Source organism: Pseudoliparis swirei, chromosome 15 (assembly GCF_029220125.1).
Source record: "Pseudoliparis swirei isolate HS2019 ecotype Mariana Trench chromosome 15, NWPU_hadal_v1, whole genome shotgun sequence".
NCBI classification, from domain to species: domain Eukaryota; kingdom Metazoa; phylum Chordata; class Actinopteri; order Perciformes; family Liparidae; genus Pseudoliparis; species Pseudoliparis swirei.
This window is the reverse complement of record NC_079402.1, coordinates 6,570,731-6,590,368: the sequence shown is the minus strand read 5'-3', so window position 1 is coordinate 6,590,368 and position 19,638 is coordinate 6,570,731. Positions and strand designations below refer to the sequence as shown.

At 41.5% G+C, this 19,638-nt stretch overlaps 1 protein-coding gene across 6 annotated transcripts in view; it reads left to right on the top strand.

Annotated features, from left to right (window-relative positions):
• The window catches only part of LOC130204886 (transcription factor 4-like), a 216,077-nt gene extending 203,250 nt beyond the window's left edge, over positions 1 to 12,827 (top strand). For 3 of the 6 annotated variants that reach the window (XM_056431859.1, XM_056431860.1, XM_056431862.1), the window contains 4 exons: positions 2,872 to 3,025; positions 4,823 to 5,052; positions 6,056 to 6,194; positions 7,676 to 12,827. In XM_056431859.1, coding sequence (XP_056287834.1) covers positions 2,872 to 3,025; positions 4,823 to 5,052; positions 6,056 to 6,194; positions 7,676 to 7,724 — 572 coding nt within the window. In that variant the 3' untranslated portion in view covers positions 7,725 to 12,827. Of the gene's footprint in view, positions 1 to 2,871; positions 3,026 to 4,822; positions 5,053 to 6,055; positions 6,199 to 7,675 lie in introns of those variants that run through there. The other 3 variants (XM_056431861.1, XM_056431863.1, XM_056431864.1) reach the window with 1 other exon arrangement.
• Positions 12,828 to 19,638: the final 6,811 nt, after the last annotated feature.

Here is a 19,638-nt window from a genome sequence, read left to right as displayed (position 1 = left end):
CAGGAAAAACTCCCCGCACAAATAGAAAAAAAAGGGAAGAAACATTCAGGAGAGCAACAGAGGAGGATCCCTCTCCCCAAATGGACAGAAGCAATAGATGTCATGTGTCACGGCGTAACAACACATTCAATGAATACCTTATACATGCTTCCTTTGGGCAATATTATCAGGAAACACTCCATAAACTTTCATTGTTATGCAGATGACACTCAACTATATTTATCGATAAAACCAGAGGAGAGCAACCAACTCTGTAAAATTCAAGCATGTCTTAAAGACATAAAAACATGGATGACCTGCAACTTCTTGATGTTAAACTCAGACAAAACCGAAGTAATTTTAATCGGCCCTGAGCACCTCAGAGATCAATTATCTGGTGATGTGGATTCTGTAGACGGCATTGCCCTGGCATCCAACACCACTGTAAAGAATCTTGGCGTTATCTTTGATCGGGACTTGTCCTTTAACTCCCACGTAAAGCAAATCTCAAGGACTGCATTCTTTCATCTACGTAATATTTCAAAAATCAGGCACATCTTGTCTCAAAAGATGCAGAAAAAATTGGTTCACGCGTTCGTTACTTGAGACTGGATTACTGCAACTCCTTATTAGCAGGCTGCTCTAATAAATCTCTTAGGTCCCTCCAGTTGATCCAGAATGCTGCAGCTCGTGTTCTCACTAAAACTAAGAAAAGAGATCACATCACTCCTGCACTAGCTGCTCTGCACTGGCTCCCAGTAAAATCAAGAATCACTTTTAAAATTCTTCTCTTAACCTACAAAGCCTTGATTGGTGATGCTCCATCATATCTTAAGGAGCTTGTCGTACCATATTGCCCCACTAGAGAGCTACGCTCACTAAATGCGGGACTACTTGTAGTTCCTAGAGTCTTAAAAAGTAGAATGGGAGCCAGAGCCTTTAGTTATCAAGCTCCTCTTTATGGAACCAGCTTCCAATTTCAGTCCGGGAGGCAGACACAGTCACCTCGTTTAAGAGTAGACTTAAGACCTTCCTCTTTGACAGAGCTTATAGTTAGGGCTGAATCAGGTTTGCCCTGGTCCAGCCCCTTGATATGCTGCTATAGGCTTATAGCTGCCAGGGGACGTTTTAGGATGCACTGAGTACCTATCTCCTCTTTTTCTCTCCTTAAGGATGAATTTTCATCTCTCAATCACACGTTACTAACTCTGCTTTCTCCCGAAGTCCTTTTGACTTTACGTCTCATGGGGTCATCGGACCCTATGAGACGGCATAGATCCTATCTGCCTGATGGATCGTCTGGGTCGTGGAATTCCTGCTCATGACTACGCCACTGTCCTGTTGAGACTTCGCCCACTCCTCCTCCCCACCGCCATCTGCCTGATGGATCGTGGAGGTCTCCATCGTGGAATATGCCTACTATGAACTATTCATACACTCTGTCATATTCATTGAATGTATTTTAACTCTAAATCTGTCCTTCTGTACACATTACATCTATTGCATCTGTCCATCCTAGGAGAGGGATCCTCCTCTGTTGCTCTCCTCCAGGTTTCTTCCCTTTTTTTCCCCCTGAAGGGTTATTTGGGAGTTTTTCCTGGTCCGATGTGAGGTTTTGGGGCAGGGATGTCTATGTGTACAGATTGTAAAGCACTCCGAGACAAATTTGTAATTTGTGAAATTGGGCTATACAAATAAACTGAATTGAAACTGAATTGAATGAATATGAAATTATGAATAAGAAATAGTAGGCATGGACGTAGATAGAAACGTAGCGCGTCGCTCCTTCTGAATGAACGTCGGCTCGTATTGAGATGCCGCTGGCGGGGTTGGAGGATGTGCAGCGCTGTCCCACCGTGTTGTCGTCACTTATGGGATGCGAATGGCGAGTGGGGGGCGAGTGGGGGGGATGCTACCGTCAGACATGATCGATATGCCGACTCCAACGATGCTCAGAACTACGGGTTCTAAGACGTGGCATGAACGCAACAGAAAATGCTCGCACATCATCTCACCAATCCAATAAGGTTGATGTTCATTTGTGTGGTTGTTACTGTGCCAGTTTCAACATGTGTGTGTGTGTGTGTGTTTTAGTTTTTTTGTTGCTAATTTCCTATATATTTTATATTTCTATAGAGACCTGAAACAGCAACACCTAGTTAGAAGTCGGGAGAACGTTAAAATGTCTCTTTCTGCAGTAGAACATAGTTATTATGCCATAAATCAAAGAAAAATAAAAAAAATATTTTTCAAAAAAATGTAATCTATCCAACATTTTTGTCTGTTACCAATATTGCGAAACAAAGTTCCACATGCTATACATATTTACATGTGTACAATCTCTCCTGACAGCTTCTCCTCTGTGTGTTCAGTCAAAGCTGTTCACAGTTGACTCTCAGCCCAGCTTCCCATCTGTTTAACAGTTTAACTGAGACCTATAGAATGAAGTGATTTCGATGAAGTATCACCAGTTTTTAGATTAGTTTGGGTTGTTTCTCCCCAATTCCAACCTCCATGTCCCTCCTCACTCGGTTGCCTCATCCATCCCCGGCCTCCAGGGCTTCCTTTCCTCCTGTGATGCTTCGGGAGCAGAGTAATTGTTCTTGGTCGCTCGTCAGGAAAACATTAAAAAAAGTTGCTTATTTTGGGCGTTTTGAGGAAATGACCGATGCTGTTGCCGTGCGAGATGGTTCTGGATCGTTCACTCAAGTTGAAACAGCCGTAACCTTCACAAAGACTTTTTTGAGGACAATAACTACGACAGCAATATGTACATTTTCTATAAAGTCCACTTTTCGGGAACGTTGCGGAGCTTGTCGGACAGAGTGGTCGTATATATATATATATATATTGCATTGATCTATGTCCCCACTCCTCCTCTCCTTCCTGCAGCGCTGTCTGGAGGCCTTCAGGGCCAGCGCACCTCCTCCGTCAGCTCGGAGATCAAGTCGGAGGACGAGGGGGACGAAAACCTCCTGCAGGACCCAAAGTCCCTGGACAACAAGAAGGAAGACGGCGACAGCAAGGACCTGAAATCAATTGAGAGGTGAAGATCTAAGTTCAGGCACCTCGCCGACGTTCACTTCCATCAAACCCCGTTGAACCCAAAACACCAAAGCGCCCGGAGACCTTCCTCTGTTCAAAATGTCCTCTCTAGACGAAGCCCTCACGATGTTGAGTTTAGTACCAACTAATGTGACCATCTGTGGCTCGGGCGAGGATAGAGATTCATAGACTTTTAATTTATTATGCAACTATTTCTTCTACCACAAATCAGTCTTCAGCTGAGGCCAATTGCCGTTTTTAAGGCAAAGAAAAGATAAACAGTATCTCGTAGTTCTTTTGCAGCGACAGGACACAAGGAAGGACTGTCAGCTGTGGCTGTTTGGGAACCAGCCTCTGGACTTTGATGAAGTGACCAAGTGTGATGAGAAGCAGCGAAATACATCAATGAATACAGAGACTTCTTGTCTGCGTAATGTCCACCAGGCATCTCTCTTGTATCTGTTGAAACATGTACACGTTGGTTTGAGGTTATTTGATCAAAGGAAACTGTAAGTTGGTACAAAGAGAGGTTTCTGGTGAACATGCGGTTCCCGGGGCAGACCGGTTCAGTCTCTTCTTGGTCTTGAGACAGGTTTTAACTGTTTCTCACACAACAGAGGAGAGCCCACAGTCAATATTCCCCAAAAAGTGCTGCCTCACATCCAGAGCATGGGAAGAAACACCAACGGAAACATAGAAAACGTGGAGAGGGCCAATGTAGTCCTTCTGCTAAATGTGGCCAATGTAATGAGGATTCTTGCTTTTTTTGAGCGAGAAAAATACCTTTTTTTTAAAGACATATTGTAAAGGCAGGTATAAAACCCACTCATGACATTTGAAGTATGATCAGCGTTGGTCACAGTGTTTATTTCCCATCCTGGAAACAGCTGAGCAGCCTTCACCCCTCCATCGAAGGAGGAACATCCGAAACATCTGGATCCCAAACTCAAATATTATACACATCATGATGGGTCATGATGATGATGCAAATAGTTTGATGATGAAGTAAAGGAAAATGTCGCTCATGATGGGTTTGGAAACGTACCGTCATGTGATCTAGTTGAGCTTGTTGACATGAACGTGGCCCGCACACGTTTCATGTTAATGGTGCCAATTTGGGGAAGAAGACACACAATTTGGCACTTAAAAGAGAAAACTGCCACCAGTAGTCTATTGATGAGCTTTTTCTTGTCTGGATTTTTACATATTGGTTTGCAAACAAGTCCATATGTTGGTGTTCGCCTGTTTCTGACTATCCGATTAGTACAAAATCAATGACTTCCATTTTCTGGCAAAAGTCCAAATAAAAAAATATAATTAAAAAAACAACAACAAAGAAAGCAGGAGCCGCTCTTCTTCTTCTCAATTGAAATGAAGTCGTTGCTCCAGACAGGATTAAGATAACAGGATTCAAACGTTTGTTGGATAGTTCATTCATGTACATTTTGCACTACAAATGATATTATAGTCCAAACATCCATCCAAAACGGTTTCTTGTGTCATACAAGGAACCGTTTTGGATGGATGTTTGGACTATAATATCATTTGTCTGCCTGTTTGTCCGAGAGTTGATCCGCCTCTTCCCGTTATTGTTGGTGTGTTTTCACTCTCGAGAAGTGAACTCACCGTGTTGACGATTAACCGTGGAAGTTTCCCAGCCCTCCCCCTGTTGTGAATTTCACTCAGAATGAATCATCTCTTGAGACAAGTGAGAGAGAAAAAAAACGGAGCTTCCATCCTTAAATCTTTCCTCTTTCCTCTCCTACCACGCCCCATCCCCTCTCATTGGTCACCGTAGCAACAACGACGACGAGGACCTGTCTCCGGAGCAGAAGATGGAGAGAGAGCGGGAACGGCGGATGGCGAACAACGCGCGGGAGCGTCTTCGGGTCCGAGACATCAACGAGGCGTTCAAGGAGCTCGGCAAGATGGTGCAGCTGCACCTGAAGAGCGACAAACCTCAGACCAAGTTACTGATCCTGCACCAGGCCGTGGCCGTCATCCTCAGCCTGGAGCAGCAAGTCCGAGGTCAGTTTAATGTGGTTGGAAAAAAACACACAAACAAATAACGTCGTGCAGGTTGTTGTTCAACTGACATAGTTGTGAGAGTAATTAATACATTATATATATTTAATATGCACACATATAAACGGAAGAACTGGTGATCGAGATCCAGTGAAATGATGGAACAATGGAAACGCCTAATGATCTTTGAGGCAAAACTCTTTACTATAACTTCAGAACTCGGCCTCAGTCATAAGAACGTGGTCAAATGGGAGATGTGTTGCTGTTCTATTGTGTGTGCAATAAGTGACTGTAGCTGCGGTGGCATTTAGGATCATAAAGACTTGTAATAGTTTTATATTCAAAAATTTCCATACATATTGTTAAAAAAAAATCCATCCATTATCAACACCGCTTCATCCTCATTAGGGTCGCTGGAGCCGATCCCAGCTGACATAAGGCGAAGGCAGGGGACACCCTGGACAGGCCCGCCAGTCCATCTCAGGGCACACAGAGACAGACAACCATTCACACCTACGGGCAATTTAGACATCAATTAACCTGACTGCATGTCTTTGGACTGTGGGAGGAAGCCGGAGAACCCGGAGGGAACCCACGCTGCCACGGGGAGAATATGCAAACTCCACACAGAAGGACCGCCCACACCGGGAATTGAACCCACGGCCCTCTTGCTGTGAGGCGACAGTGCTAGCCACTACACCACCGTGCAGCCCCCCATAAAAAATCCCTTTATTCAAATTCTTAAGTTACTTTGAGGGAAATTTAAGATGGAAATCCAGGCTCATGAGGTTAAATATAGATTTCCTGCATATGTAGTGCAACAAGAGCTCCAGTAGAGGGCAGCAGTGGCACCTGTTGACTGTTCAACCTGGCTGGAGTTTTGGGCTTCTATTGGCTTTAGTCTAACTACCGGTACTTGTAACGTGACCCAACACGAAGAAAGAGCTCACTGAAAAACACACACCAGAAATGATATTAATCTCTCTCTCTCTCTCGATTGGTCCAGAGCGGAACCTGAACCCCAAGGCGGCCTGTCTGAAGCGCCGCGAGGAAGAGAAGGTCTCCGTGTCCTCGGACGGGGGTCCCCTCTCAATGGCCGCCGCGCACCACGCCATGGGCGACGCGTCGAACCCCCTGGGACAAATGTAAACCTCTTCCCCCCCTGAATGTTTGGGAGATTTCACTTTTACACAAATCTGTGGTTGAACCTTTAATTCAAAACCAAAATAATCGGAATTCAGAAACCAGTCCAGAAACTTTAAACAATCTGCTTGTAAATCCCCTGCAAAGTAAACCGTGGCAAATTTTGAATTTGTCGTGATGTCCGAACTTTACAGAACAGAATTAAAGTAACAAAAATATGTCTTTAAAGATGCATTTTATCTATTCACAAGCAAACCAAAATATAAGTAAATCATTTGTATTGGCTATAAAGCCACTAAGGTTGTCAGGAAAATATTGGCAAAGGAAACAAAGCTTCCTATTTGGTGTTTATTTGAGAATAAAAGTATAAAACACGATTCCTTCATTCAAACAGATACATTTAAGTAAAAGTGTAAGTCAATACACTAGCTTAAATTAGTCTCGTCATTGGTAACCATTTCAGACTCTAAATGTACAAATATACTCCTTACTTTTTTTGGCCTTTTGACTTTATTTTTATCATCTTTACTGTCACTCTGATGCAGGGGAAAACAAAGGGTTAAAATGGACCCAGACAACAAGTAGACCAAAAGCCATTGAAGTCATTCCTTGTTAATGGAGTGTCTGTCTGGTCTGGGTACATTGTAACAACAGATTGTCAGTCGGTGTGATTTTGATGCCTGTCGCTGTTCTTTGTTCTGCAACGTTTGAAACGATGAACCTGTTGCATGTCGGGTCGTGGAGCAGGTCAACGGTGTCATTGAGCTTGTTCCTCGGTGTTCTGTCGTCGTGACGTACCAAAGGTCCTTGATAAGCAGCTGGAGGGACCAAAAGCAGTCCGAGTTTCTTATCTGCAGAAGCTTTACAGTGAAAGAAATGAATTCATGGCTTTTCTTCATGAGAAAATGTTATTTTATTTTTTTCGGCCTTGTATCGCCCATTATTCACTTTCAATTAAAGTCAGTTTATATCGCCCAAAATCACAAATTATGAATTTGCCTCAGAGGGCTTTACAATCTGTACACATAAGACGTCCCTGTCCCAGGACCTCACATCAGATTTATTAAATAAATACAGATGTGTCTGGTTCCAAAAATGATGTAGCGCTGTATAGCGCTGTATAGTGCAACGGTACATTTGTTTTTCCTCTGCACCGCCCCGTAGCACCGCCATGTTTCTACTGAGAGGATCAACCAATCAATGGCTCATAAAATAGTGTTGCCGCCAAATCCTACACACTGTCCCTTTAAGTATTACCAACCAGACTCTATGGGATTTGGTGTGAATATTCATGGTCACCAGAGGATTTCAAAATACATCCACTTTATATATTATGAATAGCCGATTGCCATGAGACCCATAGTGTCGAGCAGGACCCGGCGTCACAGTCACCGTGAACGGCTTTTTTTTAAACTGTTTTTTGTGCGAGTACTTGTGACCCCTAACCGACCCCTCTTCTTTTGTTTCCTCTTTGTCTCTCAAGGTCCAAGGTGCCAGAATTTATCAAGATGATGAGCGACCACTTCCTCTGACAGCGTTTCCCATGACAACCCGGATCGCCCACCCCCCGTCCCCCCGCCGCCCCGCCTCTGATCTCCGGATCTTCGGCCTGACCAATCAGATCAGCCTCTCTCTCTCTCTCTTCTCGTCTTTCTCTTATCCTCCTCCTCCTCACCTTCATCTCCTCCTTCTTCTGAGAACACGAACTGCAGAGCCACATTAGTCGCCGTCGTCACTTTGCATCTCCGGCCGAACTGAACTGGATTGCCGCTTTGTGGAGACGTTAAAACGGCCGCCGTCACACGGCCCGCTACAAGGTGGCGGTCTGTGAGGAGCTTTTGACACAAAGTTACAGCAATGGACAAGTCTTTGGAATCACATCATCCAAGAAATCCTTCTTCTTTTACGACTTGTTTTATCAGCATTCCCAGTTTTAAAGAACAAAGGGGTTCTATATATAGTATATATATAGAAAAACAAACATGACAAAAAAACTTGTTGAAAAAGTGCAACAGGGCAGTGAGGGTTTACGGGTTGTGGAGGGTTGTTCATAGCGGAGCAGAACATATCACAAAGTGTTTCAAAGAGTTGTTTTCTTTGTGTGCGTGTTTTTTTTTAAGCAACATTGCACAGCTGTCGTTGAACGCAGCTTCAGCGCGTCTCTGACTGAATGGCAATCTAACGCCACACTGTGGATGAAGCTGTGCCTGATGTCCTCTTGGATGCAAACCAGTCAGATAAGATACACACGGAGAAGCGAAGCAAAGGAAAAAGAACAGAGAAACGGGAAATATTGCAAGAAGTATCGCAAAAAAAGCAAGCTGTCCACCCATATGTCCCCTTACAAGCCACACCTTTCCACAGATCAAAGTATAAATGTAAAAGTAACAAGGTAGTAGGTGCCGAGTCATTCGAACAAACCCGATTAAGTTCGCAAACGCTTTTTGACTATCATGCCTTCGGGAAAAACGGGGCTCAACAGGAAACAACGGGGGCAACTCGTTCTTCCCCTTTTAATGCATTCCCTCTCACAGTAGATTGTCAGTGTAAAAAAAACCTCAAACTCTTCATGTTTTATGCCAATGTTCACATTGACTTTGTTCTTAAGCAAGTGGCAAAATCGTACGAACTTCTAAAGTTTTAGTGTGATCGCAAATACAAAAGGACTGGACGGTTGGCCCGTGTGTATCTACTGGGAGGAAGACAATACTCCATCAATCATCGAATCAGTTCATCAATCAATCAGTAAACGACTCCAGAGGGACCGAGGTGTTTTAGTTATTGAAGCTAGGATTACAGACGAAGAAACATGAAGGAAGAAATCATGCAGTGATGAAAAAGTGTACATCTAAATGCGGCGAGAAGGAAATACTTTTTCTTGGCACCTTCATTCGAGATTGTTATTGTGGGTTTTATTGTGCGAATGCAAACACGACGACAGAAAGAAAGAAAGAGCTCGGGCAAACATCCTTTGCCCACCGGTCAGAGCGCGCAGGAGTTCTAAACCTTTGTTCAGGCCTTTGTTGGGCAGATGGTTGGGCAGATGGACAGATGACTCATAACGGGGTGGCTGGATGAGTGGGAGGAGGGAGCACTGAAGTGAATTCTATTCCATGTTTTAGCACATTCCCTGAATTACGATCACTTGAATCGAGTGGTCCGGGATGTCCCCGGAAGCCAGAACTACAAGAGTTTCGGGAGTCATTGGATTTGAGAGGGCCAACATCCTTAGCAGCTAGAGATAGAGGCAGAGCAGGAAGAAGCTATTGGTCGACATGACGGCACCGCTGAAAGGAAAGCAAGGGAGCAATCATCATGGCGGGGAGTATTATCCTTTTCTTCTGGGGTGCCAAGCAGCAGTAGTCAAAGCATCCGCGTGTGTTGGATTCATTTGGTTTCCTTGTTTAGGATCTGGCAGATCAAAACCCCCGAACATCTGACCTCAACTCTGGACAACCCTGCCCCAAGTAAAGACCAAGGGGGACTTTCTGATTGACATTTGATGTCTCGCGAAATAACAGATGAGTTGATGGTAGCTGAGGTGTCTGTTGCTGGGACCATTGGCTGCCATGAGTCTGGCATGTCTGACCGGGGGTTTAGACATTCTGATTACCTCGGTATGCTCAATGTACATGTAAATTAGAAACATAGGCATATTTGGTTCGAATGAGACCAGATCCATACTGACCCAGATTGGCTTGGGAGTGATGTAGGATCAGGATCAAACAGGACTTTGGCAGTGGCAAAAGTCATGACTGTGACCTGGAATAGATGAATTCAGACCAGATAGGTCAGGAAGGAAACATTAGGGTTCATTGCGTTGCTATGCATCCCGGTCTACTCTTCAACAACAGGGGAAGGTAATTGGAATATCTTGTTTTCTGATGTCAATCTGAAAGTCTCCTTTTACCATCACCCCTGATTAAGCCTTCCTCAATCCAGGCCTTTGTTTAATACCCAGTCCCAGTTCTGTCTTCTCTGCTGACCCTAGCCTTATGATCCCTAAACCAGAACCCAAGCCCCTCTTCCCAGACTTGTGCCCCCACCTAAGCGGTCCCACAGATGCAATTTGAACATTCACACTTCTACCAATGTGCCTTTTTAGAGTTCATATCATTCGAGTTGCCAGAGGAGGACATTAACCTGGTCTTTTAATAGGATGCAAGCTTAGGGAAACCTGTTCTTAGTCGTTAGGTTCTATGCAGTCAGGTTTTTTACCAGACCTGGGAATTTAAAAAAACTAAAAAGGAGAAAAAAAGAAGTATTTTTTGGATAAAAAACAACTAAAACTGTATTTAATGTACTGTACGCTTATATGTAAGTAGACGGCGTGATCTGGCTTTGAGCCAGTAAGACAGATGCTTGATTTAGCAAGATGAGCCCCCATCCCCGTTCCCCTCCTACCCCTCAAGTTCTCCATAACCCCCAAAACCCTTCTTGTTCCAAGACCCAGCCCTGTTTCCATGGTGAACAACGCGTCTCTTCTTGTATTATAGCTTATCAGCTTTTTATCAATATTTGATCGGCTTGTCCGTAAGCCAATGTAGTCTTCAGTACAAAGTGTGTGGTCGTATGTTGTAAAACAGATTTTCTTTTTCTCTCTCTCTCTCTCTCTCTTGCTTTTTTAAGACTCTTTTCTCTTATTACTTTTTCTTTGTCTGTTCTGGTTTACATGTATATTATATAAAATGTAAAAAAAAAAAAGAAAGAAAGAAAGAAAACACACAATTCGTGGTTTGACAGCATTGTTCTCTGTCGATGGTCATTTTGATATGGTTAAAATCCTACCCAATCAACAGGAAGGCACGGAAACTGGAAAAGAATATTTGAGAAAATCAATCTATATAAAAATGTACAAAAAAAGTATCTACAATATATAAGGAGGGTGCCCTTTTCTGTTATTTTTTTATTTTCTGGAGCGTTTGCTTGGGGAGGAATTATTTTCTCAAGGACTGAACAGGCAGAAGTTGGCAAGGCCCCTCAGTGTTAAACATTTTCAGCTGACTTTGTTGTGTTGTCTGTCGACGCCAACGACAACACACTCCGAATAGTACGGCACCCTGCGCAGGACAAAAGAGGACCGGAGTTCCATCAGCTCCACACAAGGCAACAACACACAGACGTTTGTAAATTGTATGCAACAAAATGGCAAACTTTACCATTATTTTGAAATTGTGTATGTAAAAGTTATATTTTTACATGTAGACTGTTGTTATTTTGTGTTTTAGAAATATGTTGTATCTGTTGTTTTGTTCAAATATGAAAACGTAAAAAAATTCAGTGTGTGTTGAAAAAATGTGCCACATTGAAAATGTAGTGAGGTCAAAAGGTTCAGAATATTATTTTGTATTATTTTTTTCAACATTATGTTTATATCGGCGGGAAACATTTGAGGGATTGTGGGAGGAATCAGAAATCATAAAAGATAAATGATATTGGTTCAATTCTCCATGCCTCATGACATTACCATTTTTAAATGTATTTTTTGCAGAGAAAAGTGTAAATAGTCATAACACATTTGCTGTGGGGGGAGGACTTGCCAGTGTGAGGCAGTGATGATGAACTTGTTTATATTTTTAGTGAGGTTGTATTGGTCCAGTCACAATAGCCAGGGCCATCTTTGAGTTTCAGTCCGTGGTGCTCAGGACTGTGTGTGCTTCTGCTCGACCCTCTGAAGTCAGTCAAATTATTCTCTTAGCGAACACCAACAATCACTCGTGTCAGAGCCGGAGAGGCGCCTACTTTACACATGTGAAGATGTATTTTATTTGATAAGGAGGAGCAAAAAAATGAAAGCAAATACTTGTTCCATTCAAATTTCATTCATAAAAACAAAGGATATCAGAACTCAAAAGTATACTACCTGGTTTTGCTTTATTTATTATTATTTTGATAATCAAAGATGTATAAAAAATAGGTTATGAAAGAATACACATTTCTTTGTCAGAAACTTGTTTATGGTAGTTTAACAAAATCTATGAATTAATGTTTAATTGGATTTATGTTATAAAAAATTGAACTGAAGTTCCCGAAGAGCGTTGACAAATTAAATTATACCTGGTGGCTTTGAGCCGGCTCTGACGCCTGTGCATTTATTCTCTTTAGGATGGGTTGTAAATGTTGATTAAATGAAACACCCTCAGCACCTGATTCAAGATTAATATATGAACATTTTGTAAAAGATTGGAGTGTCTCTAATATTTAAAAAAGCAGGTCGTCAGCAAACAATCTTATCAGCTATTTTCCCAAAAAGATTCCCGATCATGTGCGAGGCAGGTCCAGTCATTAGTTTTTAGTGTTTGCCATACAAATTGAGTTTTTTGTCAATAGGAGAAGCTGCTTTGAATTGGACCTACAGGTTAAACACGAGAATTGAATGTGTATTTTTTGCGTACTGTTATTTTTGCAATGCTTCATTTTTGTATTTTCTCTTTGTTGTATAATCAAGTCATCTCCTGAATTCCAGTATCTTCATTTTTATGTTACCCCTGATGTTTAGCCAGAAGTTATTTTCTTTTCCCTCCTTGTTGTACATACACACCTCATCTCTCTTTTTCAGTGACTGTGCCATGAGCTTTGTGAGCTGTTACTCTGTACCAGTTTTACTACAATAATGAGTTGAATTCAAAATGGCCGCTCCTGTCCTTTGTTTTCTCTACGCTTTCAAAAACAAGAAGAATCCTTATTTCCTGATGGCTTCCCCCAATGAAATGGGTAAAATCCAGGCTCTACATCAGTAGCACAAGACATGTGGTACATTTATATCATTCAAAATGACATTTGTAGATTTAGACACAAAAGAAGAACAAAAGATATGTAAAACATTTTACACAAATGGCATTTTGGAGAAAAGTACTATCATTCCTCTGACAGAAAGAAAACGATCAAATGAACAACCAAGGAAGCTGTTTTTATTTATTAATCATAACGGGCCGTTCAAGTCTTACTAATTGCCAAAAGAAAAAAAGGATTTAAAACTCATTCCAATATTTCAAATCTCTTCATGCCAAATATTTCACTTGATGGATTGAATATTTTCACTGTTCCATAAATAGAGAATATTTTTTCCCGAACTGAATTCAATTCAATTCAGTTTATTTGTATAGCCCAATTTCACAAATTACAAATTTGTCTCGGAGTGCTTTACAATCTGTACACATAGACATCCCTGCCCCAAAACCTCACATCGGACCAGGAAAAACTCCCAAATAACCCTTCAGGGGGAAAAAAAAGGGAAGAAACCTGGAGGAGAGCAACAGAGGAGGATCCCTCTCCTAGGATGGACAGATGCAATAGATGTAATGTGTACAGAAGGACAGATTTAGAGTTAAAATACATTCAATGAATATGACAGAGTGTATGAATAGTTCATAGTAGGCATATTCCACGATGGAGACCTCCACGATCCATCAGGCAGATGGCGGTGGGGAGGAGGAGTGGCGGAGTCTCAACAGGACAGTGGCGTAGTCATGAGCAGGAATTCCACGACCCAGACGATCCATCAGGCAGATAGGATCTATGCCGTCTCATAGGGTCCGATGACCCCATGAGACGTAAAGTCAAAAGGACTTCCGGGAGAAAGCAGAGTTAGTAACGTGTGATTGAGAGATGAAAATTCATCCTTAAGGAGAGAACAAAGAGGAGATAGGTACTCAGTGCATCCTAAACGTCCCCCGGCAGCTATAAGCCTATAGCAGCATATCAAGGGGCTGGACCAGGGCAAACCTGATTCAGCCCTAACTATAAGCTCTGTCAAAGAGGAAGGTCTTAAGTCTACTCTTAAACGAGGTGACTGTGTCTGCCTCCCGGACTGAAATTGGAAGCTGGTTCCATAAAAGAGGAGCTTGATAACTAAAGGCTCTGGCTCCCATTCTACTTTTTAAGACTCTAGGAACTACAAGTAGTCCCGCATTTAGTGAGCGTAGCTCTCTAGTTGGGCAATATGGTACGACAAGCTCCTTAAGATATGATGGAGCATCACCAATCAAGGCTTTGTAGGTTAAGAGAAGAATTTTAAAAGTGATTCTTGATTTTACTGGGAGCCAGTGCAGAGCAGCTAGTGCAGGAGTGATGTGATCTCTTTTCTTAGTTTTAGTGAGAACACGAGCTGCAGCATTCTGGATCAACTGGAGGGACCTAAGAGATTTATTAGAGCAGCCTGCTAATAAGGAGTTGCAGTAATCCAGTCTCAAGTAACGAACGTGAACCAATTTTTCTGCATCTTTTGAGACAAGATGTGCCTGATTTTGAAATATTACATAGATGAAAGAATGCAGTCCTTGAGATTTGCTTTACGTGGGAGTTAAAGGACAAGTCCCGATCAAAGATAACGCCAAGATTCTTTACAGTGGTGTTGGATGCCAGGGCAATGCCGTCTACAGAATCCACATCACCAGATAATTGATCTCTGAGGTGCTCAGGGCCGATTAAAATTACTTGGTTTTGTCTGAGTTTAACATCAAGAAGTTGCAGGTCATCCATGTTTTTATGTCTTTAAGACATGCTTGAATTTTACAGAGTTGGTTGCTCTCCTCTGGTTTTATCGATAAATATAGTTGAGTGTCATCTGCATAACAATGAAAGTTTATGGAGTGTTTCCTGATAATATTGCCCAAAGGAAGCATGTATAAGGTAAATAAAATTGGTCCAAGCACAGAACCTTGTGGAACTCCGTGATTAACGTTGGTGGTTATCGGCGTCATCGTTTACAAATACAAACTGAGATCGATCTGATAAATAGGATTTAAACCAAATTAGTGCCGTGCCTGAAATGCCAATCGACTGCTCCAGTCTCTGTAACAGGATGTCATGGTCAATGGTGTCGAATGCAGCACTAAGGTCTAACAAGACCAGGACAGAGAGGAGTCCTTTATCTGCTGCCATTAAGAGGTCATTTGTAATTTTCACCAGTGCCGCCCCGGTGCTGTGGTGTTTTCTAAATCCTGATTGAAATTTCTCAAATAAACTATTATGATGTAGAAAGTCGCACAACTGATTTGCGACCACTTTCTCAAGGATCTTGGAGAGGAAGGGAGGTTAGAGATCGGTCTGTAGTTAGCCAATACCTCTGGATCCAGAGTGGGCTTCTTCAGGAGAGGTTTAATAACAGCCACCTTGAAGGAGTGTGGTACGTGGCCTGTTAGCAGAGACACATTGATAATATCTAATAGAGAGCCGCCAATTAAAGGCAAAACGTCTTTAAGCAGCCTCGTCGGGATGGGGTCCAAGAGACAGGTAGACGTGTTCGAAGTAGAAACCGTTGAAAATAATTGGTCACGGTTGATAGGAGAAAATCCTCAATTATACACCAGGGCATACAGCGGTTTCCAAGGCCATTCCACTTGAGGACAGATTGGCACTGGTTATGGGCAAGAGATTATTAATCTTGTCCCTAATAGTTAAAATCTTTTCATTAAAGAAGTTCATAAAGTCATTACCACTAAGGTTTATAGGAATGCTCGGCTCCACAGAGCTGTGACTCTCTGTCAGCATGGCTACAGTGCTGAAGAGAAACCTGGGGTTGTCTTTATTTTTTTCTATTATTGATGAGTAATAGGCTGCTCTGGCATTACGGAGGGCCTTCTTATATGTTTTAAGACTATCTCGCCAAACTAAGCGGGATTCTTCGAGATTAGTTGAACGCCATATGCGTTCAAGCTTCGTGACGTTTGCTTCAGTTTGCGGGTCTGAGGGTTATACCAGGGAGCAAACCTCCTCTTCCTCACTGTCTTCTTCTTCAGAGGGGCTATCGAGTCCAGTGTCATTCTCAGAGAGCCTATGGCACTGTCAACAAGATGATCAATCTGGGACGGACTAAAGTTAGACCAGGAGTCCTCTGTTATATTGAGACGTGGTATCGAATCAAATACAGAAGGAATCGCTTCTTTAAATTTAGCTACAGCACTATCAGTTAGACATCTAGTGTAAAAACTATTCTTGGGACCCAAGCTGATTAAACCTCACCAGTATTTTAGTTTTTGTTCAATAAGTTAAGTGAAAGAATTGAAGTTCACAGGTGGTTCTAGTTGAATATGTTATTGATGCTCTAGTCTACACCTTCCGCCAAGTCTAATGAATCGAGTCAGAAGATTTTCTGCTGACAAAACAAACAAACAAAACTGAAAACATAACCTAAACATAAAATGTTTTATACATTTTTGAGACCATGTTACTTTTCAGGCCCCTAATGATCTCTCTTTTATAAAGTTATATTTCTAGTGTATTAAATCATGTGCCATCAGTGATACAAATGAATAAAAATTTTAATTATTCAACAATTCAGTAAATTCAAATTTTTTGTATATCGTTGACATTATTTAAGTTAAGCGGCACGGTTTTTCAGTCGATTATTCCCGACCATACTTTCCAGTCAGATCTATTTCCTTTCTGTGTGTACAGAGGTCGGAATAGGTTGTGTTAAGCCAAGTTTAGCACAAAGAAGGCCTAACTCCAAGAAAAGAAAAATCTTCCAACAACTCCCAAGCCCTCCATCCGAGAGTCGGTTGCCATTGTGCCCAACCTGGCAACGCAACAGAGAGCTTCAATGCAAACTGCTGCTGCAACCACAGTGACCGTGTTTACATGCATTCGAATAACTGGCTTAGTCGGACTGAAATCGGATTATCCGTTTCATGTAAACACCTTTGTTGGACTATGTGCGGTCCGACTACGATCCGATTAACACCCCTGGATAACTCGATCCGATCCGGTTGATAATTCGACTATCGCGGCATGTAACGGTGAATTGGATTAGGAACTGAACTTTGCGTCTTTGCGCATGCTTGAGATCCCGCCTCCTCCTCCCTCCCTCCCATGTCGTGACCCGAAGTCGAAGAGTCGAAAGAGACGATAATGTCACTATTAACATCATGCAAGAATAGTAGAGGGATGTAGCTTCGCCTTGATCTCTCTTCGCCATCTTTCTCGAAATGTTGATGTTGTTGGTTGTTGTTGGTGGTGGTGAAGAGGTCAAGCGGAAATGGCTGTATCACCACGAGTTGTAATGAAAACAGCGCCACCTATCGTATCGGATATGACATGCTTTCTGCCAATGATTCGAATTACTCACTGCCATGTATATTGGGATAACAGCAGATCCCCCAAAAGATAGCATAGTCCGACTAAAGCAAGATTCGAATTATACCATCATGTAAACACACTGACTGTCTCCTTTTAACGTTGCTATACTTTATTACAGCTGTTCAACAAACACGTGAACAAGACTTGAAGTTGATGCAGATTTCCAGGAGCACAACTTATAAATGTGTCAGCTTGTCGTGAATCTATTTGAAAAAGTTTCAAATTTTTTCGCAGCAAATTTGGTGTCAATGAGCCGCCACCTGCACATCTGTATCGATCTAATCCAAGCGTGGGGTCAAGGTTGGCCCCCACATTTTGTCCCTCACTGGTAAAAGAGCAATTTAACAATATAAGAGAACAATTTATTGACACATTAAAAAACTAGATCGGGCACTCGGTAGAGCGCATACCTTCGCATATCACAAGATTGGGCATTGAATTATGAACATGTTGGCATTAGTTGCATGCCAATTGGATATAAATTGACCGCGCTATGGTAAAAAGAAGATTTTGACCTTTTCATGACATTGACCTTTGACCCGATCGTTCCCCGGATAATAACCAATCATCCCACCAAATTTCACGCGATTCGGTTTAATACTTTTTGACTTATGCGAATAAAACGCACGCACGCATACAAATACACGGCGATCAAAACATTACCTTAGATAGATAGATAGATACTTTATTAATCCCCAAGGGGAAATTTGTCAGCACAGTAGCAGCACCAATAAACTAAACATACGAGAATAAAGTATAAAATATAAAAAACAGGGATGAAAGATATAGATGTATACAAGTAAAATATAAAATGAAGTATATACAGTATATATATATATATACACACACACAAACAAATATAATACAATGACTGTGCAAAGTATACAAAGTAAAATATAAAATAATATATATATATATATATACATGCATACATATACATACATGCATTTTCAATGCGAAGGTAATCATTTAAAATATCCCCATGGAACACAGTAGGCTACACTGGACTTTCCAACAGCCCAATGAACAACAAGCACAAATACACACACGGTGACTCGTCCTCTTATTCAGTTCATCATGGTCTCTGTCATTTTTAAGACATGCTTCATTTTCAGTATTATAACCATTATGTGAAGAAGAAAATATATAAACCGTGGCCTCTTTTCTTTCCTTGTGATGCAATTCAGTGAAGAGATGGAAAAGAAAGAAAAACGCACACATCAGAATGACCCCTGTGCCGGGGATTCTTTTTTTTACAGCTTCCTTTGTCGATCGCTATTTTTCTATATGCATTACTATATATAAGCACATTTAAAGTTAATCAGTCATACATTAAAATAAAACGTGGCTTACTTTTTTTAATAATAAATAATTAAAATAATGAATATTAAAAGATAATTAAATAATAATTAAAAGAATAAGTAAACACAAAACATCAGATTTCTGTAAGATAACAGAATGACTAGATTTGTTTTAATAAAAACAAATTCAGGATGAATTAAAAACATTATTTGATTAGATTTATGACGATTTGATGATGAGATATTTTATCTGAACCATGACGAGCCTGTGAAGTTTCCGTTCCATTCCGCGCGGCAAAATATCAGGAAGAAAATTTAAGAACAAAAGAAACAAAAACACACATCAACACAGCAGAATCTGTATTCCATAGTATTTTTCTACATTTCCCATTTACTTAATTATTTCTGGTTACTGTTTTATTCTTTTACTTTTAATTAGTATTGTCCTTATGGTTGCTGTCATTGTTGATGCTGTTATTATTATTACATATTGTTTTTTATTGCAGATCAGTGGAGGTGTTGGGGGACAGGTTCTTTTTTAATTCTGTGCTGAGGGTTTTTATTCTTTCTCGTGCCGGCCCGACCGTTGGCTGTTGGCTCTCATCTCGTCGTGATTCAATGAGGTTCATGTTCATGACCGTTCAGCAGCAATAAATGTGCCATTTTGATAATGCAGCGCTTTGAGCGCCTCTTTCTTTTCATGCTGATTGGCGTGGAGAGGAAAAGGAAGGTATAGAGCGGTTGACGGAGACGTTTCATTCATTTTGTGGACAGATCTGCTCGTCAAAGAAACAAAAACAGTAATGTCTATAAAAGTAAACTGAGCATCAAGAGATTTCATAAACAGCTGGATTTCATAAACCTTCTTGGACAGCGAGGCACTCCTGTTCGGATGGAACTGTGGACTTCCATTCATTTGTTGGGCCATGAAGATAAGTTGGGCGTTATTGAGATAATACTTTTGTACATTTTATAGCGAGAGTTTCAGGCTAATCAGGCCAAACCAAAATAAAAGTAAACTGCAATGGCCCTGAGCAGGGCCATTGCAGGAGGCCGGGCCCCCAGC